Here is a 16,400-nt window from a genome sequence, read left to right as displayed (position 1 = left end):
GATAAGATGTGGGTGTTGGCAAAGCCATTGAGGCGATTGCCTTGATGGATAAATGGACGAGCGGCTGTACGAGCAGCAGAGCCAGCCTGGTCATAAAGACCTCCGCGATGAGTGCGGCCGTAGCCTTGGTCGCGTTGTCGATCACGGCTGCGATCGCGGTCGCGATTTTTGTCACGGCTGTTGCCACGATTGTTGTTCCACCCGCCATTTCCAGGACCACTAGAGGAACTAGGTCCCCATCCGTGGTGGCTATTAGAACCCTGGTTGCCACTAGGGCCATCGCGATCATCGCGGTCATCACGAGGACGTTGGATAGGACGCGACGGAGCGACATAATCGCGTTTGCGCTTCTTCTGGGAGGCAGAGCCATGTTTGTCAAAGACGGCGCGGTCAAAACCAGGACGCATAGAGTTGCGGGCATAGTCCGACTTTAGGGTAGGGCACGCAGGAAGCGTGTGATTGGTAACGCCGCAGTAGAAGCAGGACTTGCCGGGGTGATTGATACAATCACGGTGAGCATAGCTCGGAATAGTAAAGGCGTTCATAACATGAACAGTGCCATCGGCTTGCGTAATCGCTTGAGGTGGTGGCGCAGGAGCCGCAACGGCATGCGTGACAGCTGCGAGCTGGGTTCGCGTTTGGAGGGTAGCGGCAGAGCCGTTGTCACCCAGAGCAGAAGCTCGTTGCTGGCGGTTCGTAATAATACGCCGAAGAGAGGCCCAAACGTCAGCAACGACACACGGACTGGTTGGCGGCGCGCGCGGTGGCCACTGAGTTGGTCACGACTTCCCATAATTCCTTGTCACCAATAAAGATGTCGGACATCGCACACAGAGTGTAGTAATTCCAGATATGGTTGTGGTAGTCGACGGACGAGATCGCCGATGGATCCAGAGGATTGAACGACGGCGGCGTCAAAGACACACGGTAGCGCTTGACCAAGTCAATAAGCTCCACGGAGAGTGTGTCAATGCAAATCTCATCGGTGAACTTGAGAGTGCGTAGATAGCTGGCAATGACCGTGGGGTTGTTGTCCATGGGGTTCGACTCGAAACGAGTCTTGATGTGCTCAAAGAGCTCGAACGGACACGTAGTGGCCTGATAGAGGCGCCGGAGGTTCGTAGAAATGGCTGAGACCAAGAAGGTGTGCGCCGCAGAGCGTTGATTCGCCAGTTTCTTCGTCGCCTCACGGGAAATGACCTCGCGTTGGATTGCGGTGGTGTGCGCCTTGATCTCAGCGAGACGCGCCGATCGGTCTCCGACAGAGTCGGGTCGATAACATAGAGCTCAGAGTGCTCGACTTGATCGAGTACGAGGTACATCTTGCTGATGTTGAGCGCATCAATGCGGTTGCCTTGAGGGACATAGTCCTTTGTAGAGTAGAACTCAGCAAGGTCGCGGGAGGTCGCTTGGGACAAGAAGTCCGTCTTCCACAAGGTGTAGGCCAGAGGCCGTAGGTCGTCGAGGGGGGTGCCCACGAAGGGCTGCACAGAGGAAGGGAGGAGGCTCATAACCTGTCAAGAGGGACGATAAAGAGGTAGCACTGGGGAGGAGCGACGACGAAGAACACTTGTGTGGTCGAGGGCAAAACCAAAGATGATCATTAACGGACTGTTTAGCTGACCTATGATTGGGCATAAACAGTCCGGTTTCTACAGAAAGAGAACACCGGATAATTCCGGATGACCGGATATTATCCGTAAGTGACCGAACCTCGGCGAAAAAGGCCAAAGTGCCCCTTCTTGACAGATCCAATTCCAATGTGGTTACCTATACCATTAAATACTACACATGATTGGGCTCGTGTTGGTAAACAGAGGACCCCATTCGAGAGCCGTTAGAAACGGCAACGTTGCCTCGACCCGTTCCTTGGTCATGGGTATTTGGTGGTCCATGACTTCGTTCCAAAACTTGAGCTCATCACGTATATCCGATGCGTCGTCGGGATGCTCCTGCATGTAAGTAGCTACACGAAGGCTGCCCGCCGACATAGCTTTCTGGTTGCCCGTGGCAGCCGGGTTTGTCAATTGGCCAGTCGGGGTGTCAATTGGCCAGTCGGGGCGCCGGGCCCCAATGTGCACGACCAGGTAAAACACGGAAACTTAAGGAATTGAGATGAAAAGGCAGTGTTTAGCCGTCAGAACGGCGGTAGTTATCGCATGGGGGAGGGGGGTACTTGGACTGATGGGACGACTACGTTTGTGCTCCTTGAGGACCCAGCCGATCTCACTCACAAATGTCCATCACTCATAACGCTCACTGATTGGTTCAAAACTTGGTCACCACAATTTCGAAGTCGAAATAACCCACAATAGGAGACTGGATGGTATACCAGAGTTGGCATTTGGGTCGAGCAATATAGCTTCGTCAAACAAGTTTCGTGGTTGGTCAGTCTATGGTTACATTCAAATACAGAGTTTGAACTGTATTGAGAATTATCCTGTCATTCGGAGTAGATTATTTTTTATTTTGCCGTTATACCGTATACGTTATGGATCAGTACGTAATAGTACAACTCAATACAACTCAATAAGGTGGTCTGATTTCTTTCCAATGCGTTCGGATTGGTTACTTCTACTACTTCGACTTGTTTGATTGGCTAGAATGACATAATTCGACATTTTTGACCAATACAAAGCGACTTGGGTACAGCCTTTCAAGGTACCAAATCGTACTTTATTGACACCATACAGCAATTTGAGTGCAACTCGATAAGGCAAAATCGTGGGTACTGATCCATAAGGTATACGGTAGTTATCTATTTTTTCTGACCTTGGGAAAAGATAAGTTAACTTATCTATTTTGGTTGTTGCGCAAAATAATCTATTTTTCGTTGGAACAAATAATATATTTAATATATTATATTTTGAGAATCCCTCGTACAAACATAAAGGGACTCGGACACGAAGTAAAATGTTCCCCGACCAACCGTCCTAATGGACAACAAGCACGTACGTTATTCATTACTATTGTTACATTATTTATCCGGTTTTATAAGGTTTGTAGTGCTTTTGACTCGACAGCATGGACACTCGCGTGACTTCCAGCAGCAGCGCCGGGACCTCGCCCAGCTCTTCAAAGCCTTTCGTCGACACCACTTGGTGAAAATGAGCTTGCAGGAAGCGCATGCACGTGGTCTTCAACTTGTCCACCTACACAACGGTACTGTAGGGTCAACCATATTCGCCAGCAAGTAGTACTCACTTGGAAATGGGTGGCGGCAATCAACACGTGGCACACAGTCTCCGTATCGAGTTTGTGGGCGAGAAAGTTGTCGCACAACATCGACAAATCCTATTTGCAGCCATCAGCACCAACAACGAATCATCATTATGGACGACGGCTTGGCTTCAATGGAGTTGCTACTGTATGTACCTGCAATGCATAGTGATCGGCCACGCCCAACAGCTCCAGGGCGGTGTCCACAGTCAAGTCTTGAATGTATCCCGTGTACAAGAACTCCTGGCGTCCATCCATGTCATGAGTGCAATATCAGGCGAACCGTATTCATGATTGTCATTTCGAATATACATTCTTGTCAATTCGATTCGAATATAAAGTAGTGGGGGGCAGAACCAAATATCGACAGACCATAGGCCGACCAATCAAAAACCAGAACATTTCTTTCAAGTGGCCAATCAAACACGTGCAAACGTATGCCTTCAAATAGTGTACAATGAACCGGGGAGAAAGCCGGCCCCCCAAAAAACTTGGCCACCTCCATAAATCGATCTATTTTAATTGAAAATTCGCCTACTTCCCAAACTGAATTAATTTCGACTGAGCCAATCACGACACACCATGTTTGAGGATTTCAAAATTCAAACTCGACATCTTCGCCCATTCAATGCCAACGCAACGACAACAGTCATACACCATCGGCGAGAAGCGGTTGCTGCTAGCCCAATTCAAGGACAGCGGTTTTAGTGCCCGTAAGTTCTGTGTACTGAATGGAATTCCACGGGCCACACTGTGGGCGTGGCACCGTCAGCGTCAGCGTCAGCACACAGAGCTTACGGATACTAAACGCAACAAAAAGCTCACGACCCTTGGTGGACAAGGAGCCAAGTCAATCAAATCGACCGATACATGTCTTGAAGCAGCAAAAACATCTAAATATTGACTGCAAGCCCAGCAATACCAGCATGTGAAAGAACGCCCGATGGGTCCACTCCGAGATGACCACCGTCGGCTGATGCGATTCCTTCATGCCGCTGGAGAACATGCGACGAAAATGCTCCGATTGTGCAGCCACAATGGCCTTGTGGGCCACAATCGGCTTGTCTTGCACCTGTCAACCACCCGTGAGACTCGATATTATAACGATAGAGAGGCTATCACCAGAAACGTAATGTCACTATACGTGGCGTCCTGGTGGAGCAGCAACTCTCGGTACTGCGACACCAGCTGACGCTGCGTCGTCATCGTGATCGCATGCTCTTCAATGCGGCAAATGTCCAGCACGTGTGTGTCATCGAGCCACTTGAACCCATCAAACCCGCCCACGATGTACATCTACTTCAACTTGAGCCGAAACATCAGTGGTGACGCCACGTCATAGCCAACCTTTGAATGCACCAAGCATGCGCTATGGCGCTGCCGTCCCGACGGCGCGTCTACATGGACCGAGTCTGGCGGCCGTTCCCACTTCATGTCCTCTACACAGTATTTCCATGAGCTATCCCATCTATACGAGAGCGTGAACTGACGTACGCGTGTTGAGGATGTACAGCTCATTCGACCGGCCGCGGCCATCGTACCCCCCAAAGAAGTAGACTTTGGGCAGTTTGACGTTAGCAGTATGGCCACGCAGCCCCGGCGGAAACATTCCGTCCACGGAAGCCAAGTGCGTCCATGTCAACGTGTCTACATGGACATGGTCACGGCAAGCGACGATAGGCCATCTATCTACCTGTGTGGAACTGGTACAGGTCCCGCAGGTGCTTTGCGCCAGAGTGTCCGCCAAACATAAACAGCGACGACCCGACGATGGACATGGTGTGCGCATTCCGCGGGGCAGGATGGTAGCCATGTACGATTGGGTGGATCCAAGTGAACGTGTCTATGATAAGGCCATGTATGATGACGGGAACGTTGGTGGTAGGGATACTGTATCGCATGGGTGGTCGTGCTACTGTAGTTGTTTTTACCCAAGTCGAGAATGTCCACGTCGTTGAAGCAGTGTGCGCCGTCAAAGCCCCCAAACACAAACAACTTGCCGCCGACTTTCGACATGGTATGGCACGCACGCGCACTGGGGCCTACGCCGGACGTGGTCTGCAGACAAATACATGAGCCACAAGGCCTCGAGTGCCATGGACGTACCACTTCAGCCCACGTCGAGGTTTCCGTGTCGAACACGTAGAAGTCTGATAGCCATGTACTTCCATCGTGGCCTCCATGGATGTAGATCTTTCGATCCACGACGGCCGACGCGTGGTTGTTGCGCGGGCGCGGCTGCTTGCCGTCACCATGGACGAGTCGCCACTCCAGCGTGGTCAAGTCGAACCGCCACACATCGTTCAGCGCCGTTTTTCCGCTCCACCCTCCAAAGAGGTACAACGCTTCGTCCTTTTCGATGTAATCGCATGAATGGGCCGCGCGGCAGCCCGCCGAATTGCCGCTCTCGACCTGGGGGTGTGCCCACATTATTTCTTCAATGTGGTCATGAAGATATCGATCTCGTCTACAGAAACTGTAAGATCAATTTTCTTCGGAATTCTTGACAAATATTTGGTTTTTTACTAATATTTCAGTGAAAATTCACCAAAACGTATCAAAAATTCAACGTTCGGAACCAAAAGCGATTCTTATTTTTTGCCTTCTATATTCTCGTCCGAATTTGATCTGAGCACCACCGAAGTCCGTTTCATACCTACAGTAACAACATGCGGGTGGTGCTGGACACCTTGTACGTCGCTAGATGATGCCTCTTCGAGGGACTGACAGCCGATCTGCATGTAGCTTTGCCGTGGTACGATGGTACTGCGGCCTGATTCTAGAAGAGGCGACGGTGAGCGACATCACATGGACGTACTTGGACTCGCATCGCGAGACAACCGAGGTCGTGGTGGTGCTGCATGGTTTCTCGAGTGTCAAGGAGTCCATGGTTCGATCGGTCCGTCCGCTTTTCAACGATTATCGCGTCATCATGCCAGATCTGCCGGGCCACGGCGACACGTCGTCGGATATGGACAGTTTCCGAGCCGAAGAGCAAGCCGACCGGCTCTTCGCGTTCCTCGCGCAAGTGTTGGGTCCGTCGCAGACGATCCACTTGGTCGGGTGCAGCATGGGCGGCATGATCAGCGGCGTCTTCGCAGCCAAGTACCCCGCCGCGATCGCGTCCGTGACCCTCATTTGTCCGGCGGGGATCACCATGCCCAAGAAGAGCCCCATGTTCCTCGTGTACGAACAAACGGGCGAAAACCACATGCGCGTGGAGAAACCCGAGGATTTTTCCCGGTTGCAAGGGTACATGGCCCACCGCCAGCGGTACATCCCGGGATTTATCCTCAACTTTATCGTTCGGGAAGTGGTACGAAAGGGGAAATTTCCCCACGACTGACACTTGCGGTAGGAAAAACGGCGCGACGTGCTGGAAAAGCTCATGCGGGACATCCTCCTCGACGCGTCGGTGCTGGACGACAAACTGGCCAAAATCACTCACCCCTGCTTGGTTGTATGGGGGGACCAAGACAAAATCCTGGACATTTCGTGCCTCGAGGTACCCCCTGTCGTTAAACCGAGGGAAGAAACAAAGGTGTGCGTGTGAATGTGCAGGTGATTAAGGACAAGATCAAACCCCAGCTAACGGTCAAAGTCGTCGCGGATGCCGGCCACATCGTCCACCAAGAACGGCACTGGGAAGTGGCCGAGCACGTGCACGAGTTCCTGCAGGCCCTCCCACCGTCCACATCATCCGGCCAACCACCCAGTTGACGCCACTGCGTACTCGAATGTATCAGTACGAGTAATATCGTCGAATGTTAGAGATAAATAAAATATATAATAGACTGTGGGTTTTTCATTTGTTTTTAAAAACAAAATCAAAACAATCACGACGACGACGTCCCCATCGCTCATAACGATTGGGAATATTCCTTATCATGCGTACCGAGCTCAAGTAGGATTGTAAAGTAGTAGTAGTCGATTACTACTTGTACTAACGTTTAGTTACGTAGTGTTAATACATACTAAGTAGTGAGTAGTGGTAATCTGAAGTATTACAGTGACGTTTGGACGCGAGATTTGTGTTTCACTAAAAATCGCCCAAAAATCGGGACATTTGTAGCTAATTCATAACATTGTAGATTCAGTATGAAGCTTCAAACCTCACCCAAATCAAAACTCGCATTAATGTCCACACGTTCGAAGTAGTAGTACTACATATTCTAATTAACCTCACAGCGACATTTGATTGGTTTAAATCTGAAATGTCTTGTCGCTGATTGGCTAACATTTTCTTTCTATTTTCCATGTCTCCTTTTCTGCGGATTCTTTGGTAGCCAATCAAATGTCGCGGCGAGGTTGAACCGAAGTTGGCAGAATACAATACATCAACTCAATAACAAACACTTAACACTCCACTACACCAGACTGGTGGCGAGGTGGTCGAGGGTGGTGGCGGTCGCCGCGTTGATCCGCGCCGCCGCCTGGACGATGGCCTTGGGCACGCCATGCGTCCGTGCGACGAGCGGGTGGGCCGCGAGGACCCTCGTGAGGTTCTCGACGGGGTTCGAGTGCTGCAGAGTCTTGGCCAGCGGCGACAGCTGCACGTCGTGGAGACTCAGTTTGCGCGTGACGTGGCGGCGCAGGAGGTCGGCCGACTTGGTCGGACTCAAACTCGTGAGGCGGAACTGGCTCCCGCCGTGGGTCTGCAGGCGGTCCGACACGATGGTGGTTCTCGCCGTGATAATCAACTTGAGAGCAAAGTGGTTGGTCAGGACGTTGTGCACGACACTCGCAAACGCGCGCTGGTCGGCGTCCGTCGACAGCACCGTGTCGCATTCATCCAGCACCACCAGCATGCGCTTCAACGTACCCGCCGTCACTTGGCTCCTACAGGCAACAGCGTAAAACAAAGACGACGTTAAAGGCTGTCGTTCATACGAGCCGTGCTCGGTCTCCCGGACAAATTCGTCGATTTGCAAACGAATAGATGTGAGCACATGCTGCTGGTCCTTCAGACCCCCCCGAGTCGCCGCGACCTGATTCACGTGAATGAACCGGATGCCGCCGGCAAAGTACCGACGGGGGTACATGTATCGACAGCACGCGTACGCGAGCTGGGTTTTTCCTACTCGCCGTCAAAAGTCCAGTAGTACTAGTCGACATGTATGGCTAGTACTACTATATATTGAGCCTCGTACGTACCGACGCCGTCGGGACCAGAGATCCACACATACCGACTGACGCTCGGTTGCTCTTTGACCAGTTCGTGAATCACCTAGATTCATTCGACAGTCTGTTAGAAATATATATATCTGTTGCTTTTAAAAGTACCTGGTATTGTTCAATGGTGCGGTGGCAAAAGTGCTACAAAAGAAAAAAAAACATGGCTATATATATATATATATTGTGGGCTCGTCCTAGTGAACATACCGAACATCCCGCGGGCAGTTTGGTGCTGCCCCAGAGCACGGGGAACCGCGTGGGGGTGGCCGCCACCGTTGGCGCGGCACTTGTTGGCACGTCCAGCGTCGGGAAAATCACTTCCGAGTGGTCGGCGCCGTCGGGAAGGAGTTCAAACTTGCTCGCGGCCTACTTGGGCATATATTATAAACAGGGCAAAGTCAATATTAAAGGGCAAAGTTAATATTAGAGGGCAAAGTTAATATTAGAGGGCAAAGTTAATATTAAAAGGCAAAGTTAATATTAAAAAGCAAAGTTAATATTAAAAGGCAAAGTCGAGATGGATTGACTGTGTACCTCCGCCGCCTGCGCCAGCCGCGGACTCGACCGGACGGCTTCTTGGCCGATGCGGAAGCTCTCGTGCACGGAATGGCCCGTGGCCAGCGCCGTGTAAAACGCCCTACCGGTAGGTATATACTGTATATTAATAATAATACTATTTCATGGATATATATATATCAATACATAATATGAATACTATTTCACAGATAAATACTAGTATATATATATACTCCGTCGCACTTGGTAAACACAGACGACGCCACGTCTTCAATCTTTTGGTCGAATTTGATCGCAATCACGTGGGGAATGCCGCACGCCAAGAAGGCGGTGGCTACAGTGACATATTTAGTGACATACACTCCACATGTAGTGACATCAACAGACGGACGCACCGACGTTGTGCGAGTAGCACGCCTGCACGACCACGAGACGCAGTGGGGAGTTGTGGGACACACAGAGGTTCTTGAGGTCGTGGATAGGAATCGGGTGGACAGTGCCGAGGCCGTCCTCAAAGTACAGATGCTGCGGACTGCCGTGGCCGGAGAAGTGGAACGCGCGGCAGCCAAGTGTCATAAGCGACCGGAGGCTGTCGGACGTGGCAAAGTGCACTGATAACGTCACTTCCCGCGACACTTCAGTCACTGCAAACACATCCGAATCATGACATATCCAAGTCATAGTGAGACCAAGTACCGGTGGGGTCGGACGGCTTTAGGCGCTACAATACATTGTTTCGTTCAAGTTGTATTTTATATCGATTCAGACATGGCGAAAACCATGTGTTGTATGATCTTTATATCGATTCAGACATGGCGAAAACCATGTGGTTGGTGTACATACCATTCGTTTGGATGCATCGATCAGCGCGTCTTTCAAGTTGTTGTACTCCTTGGCCAGGTCCAGCTCCTACACTCGCGCCACATATCACATGGAAAGTGATATATATATATATATATATATGTATCATTATATCGTTTTAGGATATATATATCATTGTATATATCATTTTGGATATATATACTGTATCATTATATCATTTTTGGATGTATATATCATTATATCATTTTTGTATGTATATATATATATCATTTTAGACGTATATATATCATTACATCATTTTGGATGTATATATATCATTATATCATTTTAGGATATATATATCCATTTTTTCAAACAGGAACGGTCGTACGTCGAGGGGATGGCAATTGCCTTGGTGGTCCTTGCCCACCAACGGCGCGGCAAACAAGACGCCCTACGCACCACCGTTCATTCCGACATACAACATCCATGTCACGTTCCGACGTACGAGCACATTTTCCAGCGAATGGATGGTCGGGAGCGGCGCAGTGCCAGGCTGGCCGGTGGGGGCGATCTGTTGGGCCATAAGCACATGCGGGTCCTCAACAATGTACCTATGGTTCTCTCCATGAGATGTAGACATGTACCTCTGCGCTCTCAGGGCGCCACGTCATAACCTACAGCCTGTACTGTACCTACCCGAGGAGGACCGTTCCTGCCGTGGAGCTGAGGATGGTCACGCACTGGTTGTGTCTAAGCAGCATCTTTCCCCCTCGAGCTACGCAATCCATCGCATCAATATATGTATGCCATTTCAAATATGGGATACAGTACGGATGACTTCGCCGTCCACTTTGGTGCCGTTGACACTGTTCTTGTCCACGGCGTACACTTGGTAGCGGCCCCCCGGCTCTTGCAGCAGCTCGAACGCCACGTGATCTTTGCTCATTTTCGTGATGCGGAATGAGTGCTGCTCGCGGCATCCCTTGGCGGCCTTGACAAACGTTTCCCGGCGAAGGGTCACGACCGGACACAAGGGGCTACCGATTCCCCGTCGTCAAGCATGTAGATATAGACGAGAACGATCGTACCCGATCTCAAACTCGGCCATGTTGAGCTGCACCAGATTCGCGTGGAACTCGGGTGAGATGTTCTCGATCACGTGCGGGTGCAGCTTGATGCGCTTGTACACGGCCGACGCCGATTCCGGCTGAGTCTCGGTTAGGTTGAGCGCGGCATTGGTCAACTGCGATGCAAACTGCACGTCTTCCGTGTCGCCCATGAGATCCATCGTCGCGGGCTCTTCCCGGTAAGAAAACACGTCAGCGCTGCTCTTTCGCGCAGGCACACGCGTCGGCACGGGCACGGCGATGGCGGTATCCATTGCATCTTGATGCGTTGTGTTGTCGATGTCGTTGCCGCAGTTCTGCATGGACGACAGGTGGTCGGACAACGATGCAAACGAATTCGGGTGCGCGGCGTGGTCCATGGCGCTCTTGGCTCGCTTTCGGTTCGCTTCTTCTTCAGCCCACGTCTCTGCCGAACGTTTCTGCAACGAACTTTGCCGTTCCTCTAGCGCCTGCCCCCCAGCTAGCGCCGCGATCTCGTTGCTGAGTTCGTTGCTCCAGTCGTCCATTCCAAGGGTGGATTTCTCAACGGTGCTAGAATAAAGCATCGTCAATCATCCGGATAATAGTTAACATATGTTCCGGATATGGACAAAGATCGCAACACGAAGCGAAAGGGCACGTGGCGGAGAAAATGCCAGCAATTTGGGTACGTGATGGATGTAGGATGAAATGACAGCGTCATTCAAAACAAGCGAACTAACTGTAAACTACGCAGAACATGCCGATGTTTAGAGAGTGCAGTCGTCCAAGAGGGCCAATTGCACTTGGAGAAGTGTACTGCTAGGAGTCTGGGAGGAGGTGATGGCCCAGTGTCCAACCCCCGGACAAGTCAGTCGATCGCTTTGTTTACGGCATTATGGCGCTACCTTTGGGCTTGCACCGAAAGGTTACAAACATCCAATGGCGTCACCAGAACCATCCAAGCAATGTACTCAGTCTTGTACGTTTTACATGCATACTAATGCAAACAAAGGTATTCCTCAAATGCAAGGTCAAACCACATTTCCTCCTAGCAAAATGACCTTATTCCGTGTGACGTCGCTATATCGCAGCATCGTACGGGACTAGTGTACTTTGCGTTCGAGATTAACGTTATAAGGTCATACAGTACGTATAGGTGGGAATATCGTCCCAACCCTTTGCGGGGATGATTTGCTAAAGTCCCTAGCCACTCCCAGTCCACATACATACTAGTATAACCATACAGTAGCCACTCACAGCTGCATCTAGAAATCACTCATCATTTGCCGTTAACCTCCAAAACGTTGGCGCCGTCAAGGCTCATATAGCCACTCTGTCAAGTAAGGAACAACCGGGATGCCGAATTCAAAATTGGTCAGCTACGTAACTTGTGTCATTCGAGAGGGACAAAATAGCTCGACTGTGACTGCTACGATGTATCATGCGGACCAACACGAACTATGACGTGGCAGATCAGAGTTCGAACTAACCTTCGATGGCGGTTACACAATTCGACAATTGAAACGGTTGAATTATTTGCAATGCCTCGGATGGCGGCGGCGGGGTCGACGCGGGACAGTGCCTTGTTCGGGTCGCGAAGTAGCAGCGGGGCCATCACGACTCGGAAGCCCCCGGTGCCCAAGTTTCGCCCGAAAAAGTATTTTTCCTCTCAAAACGACAACGACTAACTATGGTGGTAGAAAGCCCACTTCGTCCTGTGCCGTCGTCGAGCCACCTGTGAGCACCCTGGCGCTAGTCCTCCAGCGTGCCAAGAAGGATGACATGGACGCGGCGGTCGCAGCTGCCACATCCAATTTCTCCACCGCTCCTTCTTCGCCTCGATCACCGCTTTGTCGATGCAGTACCCACCTTCTGGACCTTTACAACCAAGCGCACTCTCCCTCCAACTCCACGGGCCCCCCTCCATCCTCGCCCAGGTTCGCTCGCTTCATTTGACAATGTCTATTGACATTCGATTTCTAGTCCAACTAGCCGACGGTCGTCCATGTCGAGATCGCCCCATCGCCGCCGAAGCTCCCACCACCCGCGGTCGCCGTCCCTCGTGTCTTGGTGCGTGCTACTGCGTCGACTTCTCTTGACGAATACATACAATACACTAATACATACATACATATATACATACACTGCTGGGCAGGTCTCCGTCGGAACCAGAAGTAGACGACGCCACGCTTTGGGAAAACACGCACAGCGACATTGCCAAGTTGTACGAAAGGGCCACTGCTCAAGTGTTATGTCATACTAAAGTATATGTTGATACTTGCAGGCAATCCAAGCTCGACGTGCGCGAAACGCTCAAGTTCGACCCCCCGGCGCCCCATGCGTTGGGCTGTCGGGAATGTGGGTCCAAGGACCTCGCCGCGTTTTGTTGGGTAATATTACAATCGATTGACGAGATATCCTCATCATTGGTGGGTGGTGGTGGTGCTGGTTGTAGAAAGGCTGCCGCAACTTTACGCCGTTGGACGAGCTGTACAACGCGAACGAGAGCATGGTGGACAAGCAGCAGCAGCTCGAAGCCACCGTGTATGCACAAGGGATCGCCCTCCACGCGGCCGACATGAATGTGAAGGAACATGAGCAGAGTTTGCATGTCCTTCAGCACGAGATCGTTCGGCTAGTCGAGTGGGCCAAAGACAAGCGCGACCCATTGACCACCCAGTCAGTAGCGTCCGAACCGACGTCGTCGACGCTGTTGGCGGTGAAAGCCATGCACCACCGCTTCGACTTGGACGGCGATGGCGTGCTCTCCATGGCCGAAATGAACAAACTCAAAGTAAGGATCATAGTATGCGATTGTTTCATGCATTGGTTTTTGTTCGAAGGCGGCGCTGGGGCATCATACCACGTACACGCCTGAGACGTTTGACCAACTGCTCGAGTCCCATCGGCTGTCGGTGCGGCCCGTGAGGTTCGTCGAAGGCGGCGGTGGCATGCAAGTGGGCGTCACGCCCGAAGGGCTGCGGCAGCTCTACGATGTCGTGGGGGGATCCATGCTGGCGCAGGACTTGCACACGCTGGGCATTCACGTGGGTGCGTTGCTCTAGTTCCACACGAGAAGATCAATCAATCGAGTTGTAGGGCGGACACCTGAGCACGCGACGTCGCTGGAGGTGTCGCATGTGCTGCTCATGGAGTTGCAAGCAGACTTGACTGTAAGTGGTGGCGACATGACCATCTCCAGTCCATCCATCCATTATTATTTTTACTCTTGGAATGATATATATGTAGGTAGCACTGGACAGCCAAGCGCAGCTGCGGGTCGAAGTTGAGGAGAAAACGGTTAGCCAGATATCGCTGGGTATGCAAAGTTGAACGATATATCCTCGAAATAGAAAGCGCTGGCCCGCGTGCGCGAGTCGGTGCAGACGATGACACTGCATGCAGCGTCCCACCAAGAAGAGATAAACGTGGCCAAGAACGCCCAAAAGCGTGTCCAAGACGAGCTCGACGTACTCAAAGCCACATGTACTGCACCTATCCCCCTATGCTAATGTTGTGGCTGTCGGAATTGAATGCTAATTCCCCATCGCAGTCGACGCCTACGTCCACACGAACACCCATTCCAAGGTCGAAATGGCCAGTGCCCAGCAAGCAGCGCTGGAGATGCGTCGGCTCCTTGAAATGTAAGTTCAATTTGCACTGGTTAGTGTTAGTAGATGATGGTTACTACTACTACGTAGTACCTAGTATATAGTACTAGTAGATGGGTAACATTTCGTTGAACCTGTTAGTCAAATCGAAGAGACGGAAACGTGGCAGCGGCAATGCTGGGCGTTGCAAGAGCAGTTGAACGCGGCCACAACCACATGCACGGAACACAAGCAAAAGCTGTGGCAAACCAACGAAGCCAAGAAGGTATATGTAGTAATAGTAGTATACTTACTGCCTCGTTGTTGGTGTTATTTTAATATGTGTTTCATCGACGAAGTACTATATAACTATTCACATGACGGTCGTAGAGCCAAGAGCGCAAGAACATGCTGCTGTACATGCAAGCACAGTTGGGCAAGAAGCACCCGCCCACAGCGTAACCACAACGAAATGTCCACAACCTAGTTCGAAAAAGTATGTCGAAAAATATTGTGCTTTCGAGTGAAATTTCGTGTTGTGGCGTGGTTTCTCGTTGGAATTTAAATCGATTTGATTGGCTACTTTAGACGAGCTCAAAATTATTAACCAATCAAAACCGTCTGAATGAAATTCAACCAATCAGATCGATTGTGGATTGGTTTAGTCGGCGCGATTCGATTGCACCCCCTCCCCAAATTTGTATCAAATCGACAATATAAATAATAAAAAAATTTTATGTTTAACTGTAAATTTAAAGATTCACGATCAAAAAAGGTTTTGACTAAAGGATCGTTCCGAAGACAGAACGAACCCTCATCTAATGGACGATGGGGTTGTCATCGAACAAGGGCGCGTCGTCGCGGTGTCGCGTGGCCGCAAACAGCGACGACGACGATGACAACGACTCGTCCGCCTTGTGTTCGGTCTCTGAGATGTGGGTCGCCTGGGAATCTCTATAAGTATAGTAGAACTCGGTTACTACATAGTTTTCCCCTGGGATACAGTATCAAGCATAGCATATATTAGGGGTAGTACCGCGAGTAGACAAAGTCTGGCCACATTTCTAACGGATTCCAAACTGAGAGCGGCATGTGACTGGTGAGAATGGACTGGACGCGCATGGCTAGCAGCTCTTCCACTTGCACGCTACTTGTCACATGAGAAATTTCTCGAGAAATTGTCTGACGTCTGCTTACATTTGGGCTTTGGACTTCAACAGCGCGGCAGACTCGCCCGAGGCCTCGAGCTCGTGCACGAACATTCGATTCGTGGCCAAGAATCGCCGCAACTTATTTTGCTCTGCGGCCAATTGATCCAGGACAGCGTGGACATGGCTGTCGAGAAGCGTGAGGTTTGTGGCGTCGATGCCTAAGGCAGCGTGGTGCCGAGTTACGGATTCCGAGACGTAGAGCCCGTTCGACATCGAAGACTGCACGGAGGCCTTCAAAATGGAATGGCAACGAGCGTAGTCGCTTGCCTGCTCCAAGGTCACTTCCAGAACGTTGTCCAGCTTTGCTCCAAGGTCGCCTATGTGCAGCAGCAACTCGGCTTCTGCACCCAGGTGGACGTGTCGAACGATAAACTCTGGTGGCACACTCAGCATCATCTCCATGGTAGGTAACCTGGCGATCTCATACGGCGCCCGCAAGTCACCTGACGTGGTAGCGTCATCGCCAATCGAGGGCTCGATGAAATTGCCCGCGACATCGAAGCGTCGGGTTGCCATTATTCGTGAGATGGAACGTTGAATCCTCATTGGTCATTAATTACATAAATATTCTTTGATTGGCGAATAATAGGTTTGAATCAAACGACAACAGAAATCACTTTTAAACTTGACAATATATTGTGCTGAGAAAGCAGGCAGAATTGGATACTTCGTGAGCTGACAAAACGAGTACATTTCGACGATCTAGCCGAGTAGACTATCTCTACTGTACCGGTAAGCTACAGCTTGATATGCTTTGCATCTAACTGTGACCTCGTTCTGCAACTTTACAACTTAAG

General features: G+C 50.8%; 5 protein-coding genes across 16 annotated transcripts; 2 read left to right on the top strand and 3 right to left on the bottom strand.

Moving 5' to 3' along the window:
* Nucleotides 1–2,946: 2,946 nt before the first annotated feature.
* H257_17389 (hypothetical protein) lies at nucleotides 2,947–5,686 on the bottom strand. 4 transcript variants are annotated; one of them, XM_009846187.1, is made up of 10 exons: nucleotides 5,326–5,686; nucleotides 5,111–5,277; nucleotides 4,913–5,062; nucleotides 4,714–4,866; nucleotides 4,567–4,658; nucleotides 4,342–4,515; nucleotides 4,142–4,291; nucleotides 3,376–3,462; nucleotides 3,205–3,294; nucleotides 2,947–3,152 (listed from the first exon to the last, which is right to left on the bottom strand). In XM_009846187.1, exons 2-10 carry the CDS (start codon nucleotides 5,118–5,120, stop codon nucleotides 2,982–2,984), a joined length of 1,077 nt encoding a protein of 358 aa, XP_009844489.1. In that variant the 5' UTR covers nucleotides 5,121–5,277; nucleotides 5,326–5,686; the 3' UTR covers nucleotides 2,947–2,981. The 4 variants fall into 4 exon arrangements, with proteins under 4 accessions (XP_009844489.1, XP_009844487.1, XP_009844488.1 ...); XM_009846185.1 differs by having other exon boundaries at nucleotides 5,151–5,277; XM_009846186.1 differs by having other exon boundaries at nucleotides 4,913–5,277.
* A 145-nt stretch (nucleotides 5,687–5,831) lies between these two features.
* H257_17388 lies at nucleotides 5,832–7,027 on the top strand. Of its 2 annotated transcripts, XM_009846182.1 has the most exons (4): nucleotides 5,832–5,911; nucleotides 5,965–6,492; nucleotides 6,578–6,724; nucleotides 6,781–7,027. In XM_009846182.1, exons 2-4 carry the CDS (start codon nucleotides 5,980–5,982, stop codon nucleotides 6,937–6,939), a joined length of 819 nt encoding a protein of 272 aa, XP_009844484.1. In that variant the 5' UTR covers nucleotides 5,832–5,911; nucleotides 5,965–5,979; the 3' UTR covers nucleotides 6,940–7,027. The 2 variants fall into 2 exon arrangements, with proteins under 2 accessions (XP_009844484.1, XP_009844485.1); XM_009846183.1 differs by having other exon boundaries at nucleotides 5,832–6,492.
* A 511-nt stretch (nucleotides 7,028–7,538) lies between these two features.
* H257_17387 (hypothetical protein) lies at nucleotides 7,539–11,365 on the bottom strand. Of its 7 annotated transcripts, XM_009846178.1 has the most exons (15): nucleotides 10,803–11,365; nucleotides 10,546–10,751; nucleotides 10,411–10,489; nucleotides 10,220–10,325; nucleotides 10,103–10,165; nucleotides 9,754–9,819; nucleotides 9,607–9,631; nucleotides 9,306–9,554; nucleotides 9,154–9,244; nucleotides 8,929–9,031; nucleotides 8,602–8,760; nucleotides 8,503–8,535; nucleotides 8,374–8,446; nucleotides 8,110–8,296; nucleotides 7,539–8,058 (listed from the first exon to the last, which is right to left on the bottom strand). In XM_009846178.1, the coding sequence occupies exons 1-15, from the start codon at nucleotides 11,345–11,347 to the stop codon at nucleotides 7,587–7,589; spliced, it is 2,457 nt and encodes an 818-aa protein (XP_009844480.1). In that variant the 5' UTR covers nucleotides 11,348–11,365; the 3' UTR covers nucleotides 7,539–7,586. The 7 variants fall into 7 exon arrangements, with proteins under 7 accessions (XP_009844480.1, XP_009844483.1, XP_009844481.1 ...); XM_009846181.1 differs by having other exon boundaries at nucleotides 8,110–8,446; XM_009846179.1 differs by having other exon boundaries at nucleotides 7,539–8,296.
* Nucleotides 11,366–12,323: 958 nt separating this feature from the next.
* Nucleotides 12,324–14,923, top strand: H257_17386 (hypothetical protein). The gene is made up of 13 exons (XM_009846174.1): nucleotides 12,324–12,459; nucleotides 12,503–12,739; nucleotides 12,786–12,872; nucleotides 12,958–13,026; nucleotides 13,087–13,192; nucleotides 13,258–13,596; nucleotides 13,646–13,853; nucleotides 13,902–13,975; nucleotides 14,052–14,102; nucleotides 14,156–14,288; nucleotides 14,356–14,446; nucleotides 14,555–14,678; nucleotides 14,783–14,923. Exons 1-13 carry the CDS (start codon nucleotides 12,344–12,346, stop codon nucleotides 14,852–14,854), a joined length of 1,707 nt encoding a protein of 568 aa, XP_009844476.1. The 5' UTR covers nucleotides 12,324–12,343; the 3' UTR covers nucleotides 14,855–14,923.
* Nucleotides 14,924–15,129: 206 nt separating this feature from the next.
* Nucleotides 15,130–16,125, bottom strand: H257_17385. 2 transcript variants are annotated; one of them, XM_009846173.1, is made up of 3 exons: nucleotides 15,590–16,125; nucleotides 15,429–15,539; nucleotides 15,130–15,346 (listed from the first exon to the last, which is right to left on the bottom strand). In XM_009846173.1, exons 1-3 carry the CDS (start codon nucleotides 16,117–16,119, stop codon nucleotides 15,211–15,213), a joined length of 777 nt encoding a protein of 258 aa, XP_009844475.1. In that variant the 5' UTR covers nucleotides 16,120–16,125; the 3' UTR covers nucleotides 15,130–15,210. The 2 variants fall into 2 exon arrangements, with proteins under 2 accessions (XP_009844475.1, XP_009844474.1); XM_009846172.1 differs by lacking the exon at nucleotides 15,130–15,346 and having other exon boundaries at nucleotides 15,387–15,539.
* Nucleotides 16,126–16,400: the final 275 nt, after the last annotated feature.

This window comes from Aphanomyces astaci (assembly GCF_000520075.1).
Source record: "Aphanomyces astaci strain APO3 unplaced genomic scaffold supercont1.105, whole genome shotgun sequence".
In the NCBI taxonomy this organism is placed as follows: Eukaryota; Oomycota; class Saprolegniomycetes; order Saprolegniales; family Verrucalvaceae; genus Aphanomyces; species Aphanomyces astaci.
Note: the sequence above shows the minus strand (reverse complement) of the source record. Positions and strands in the feature narration are given on the sequence as shown.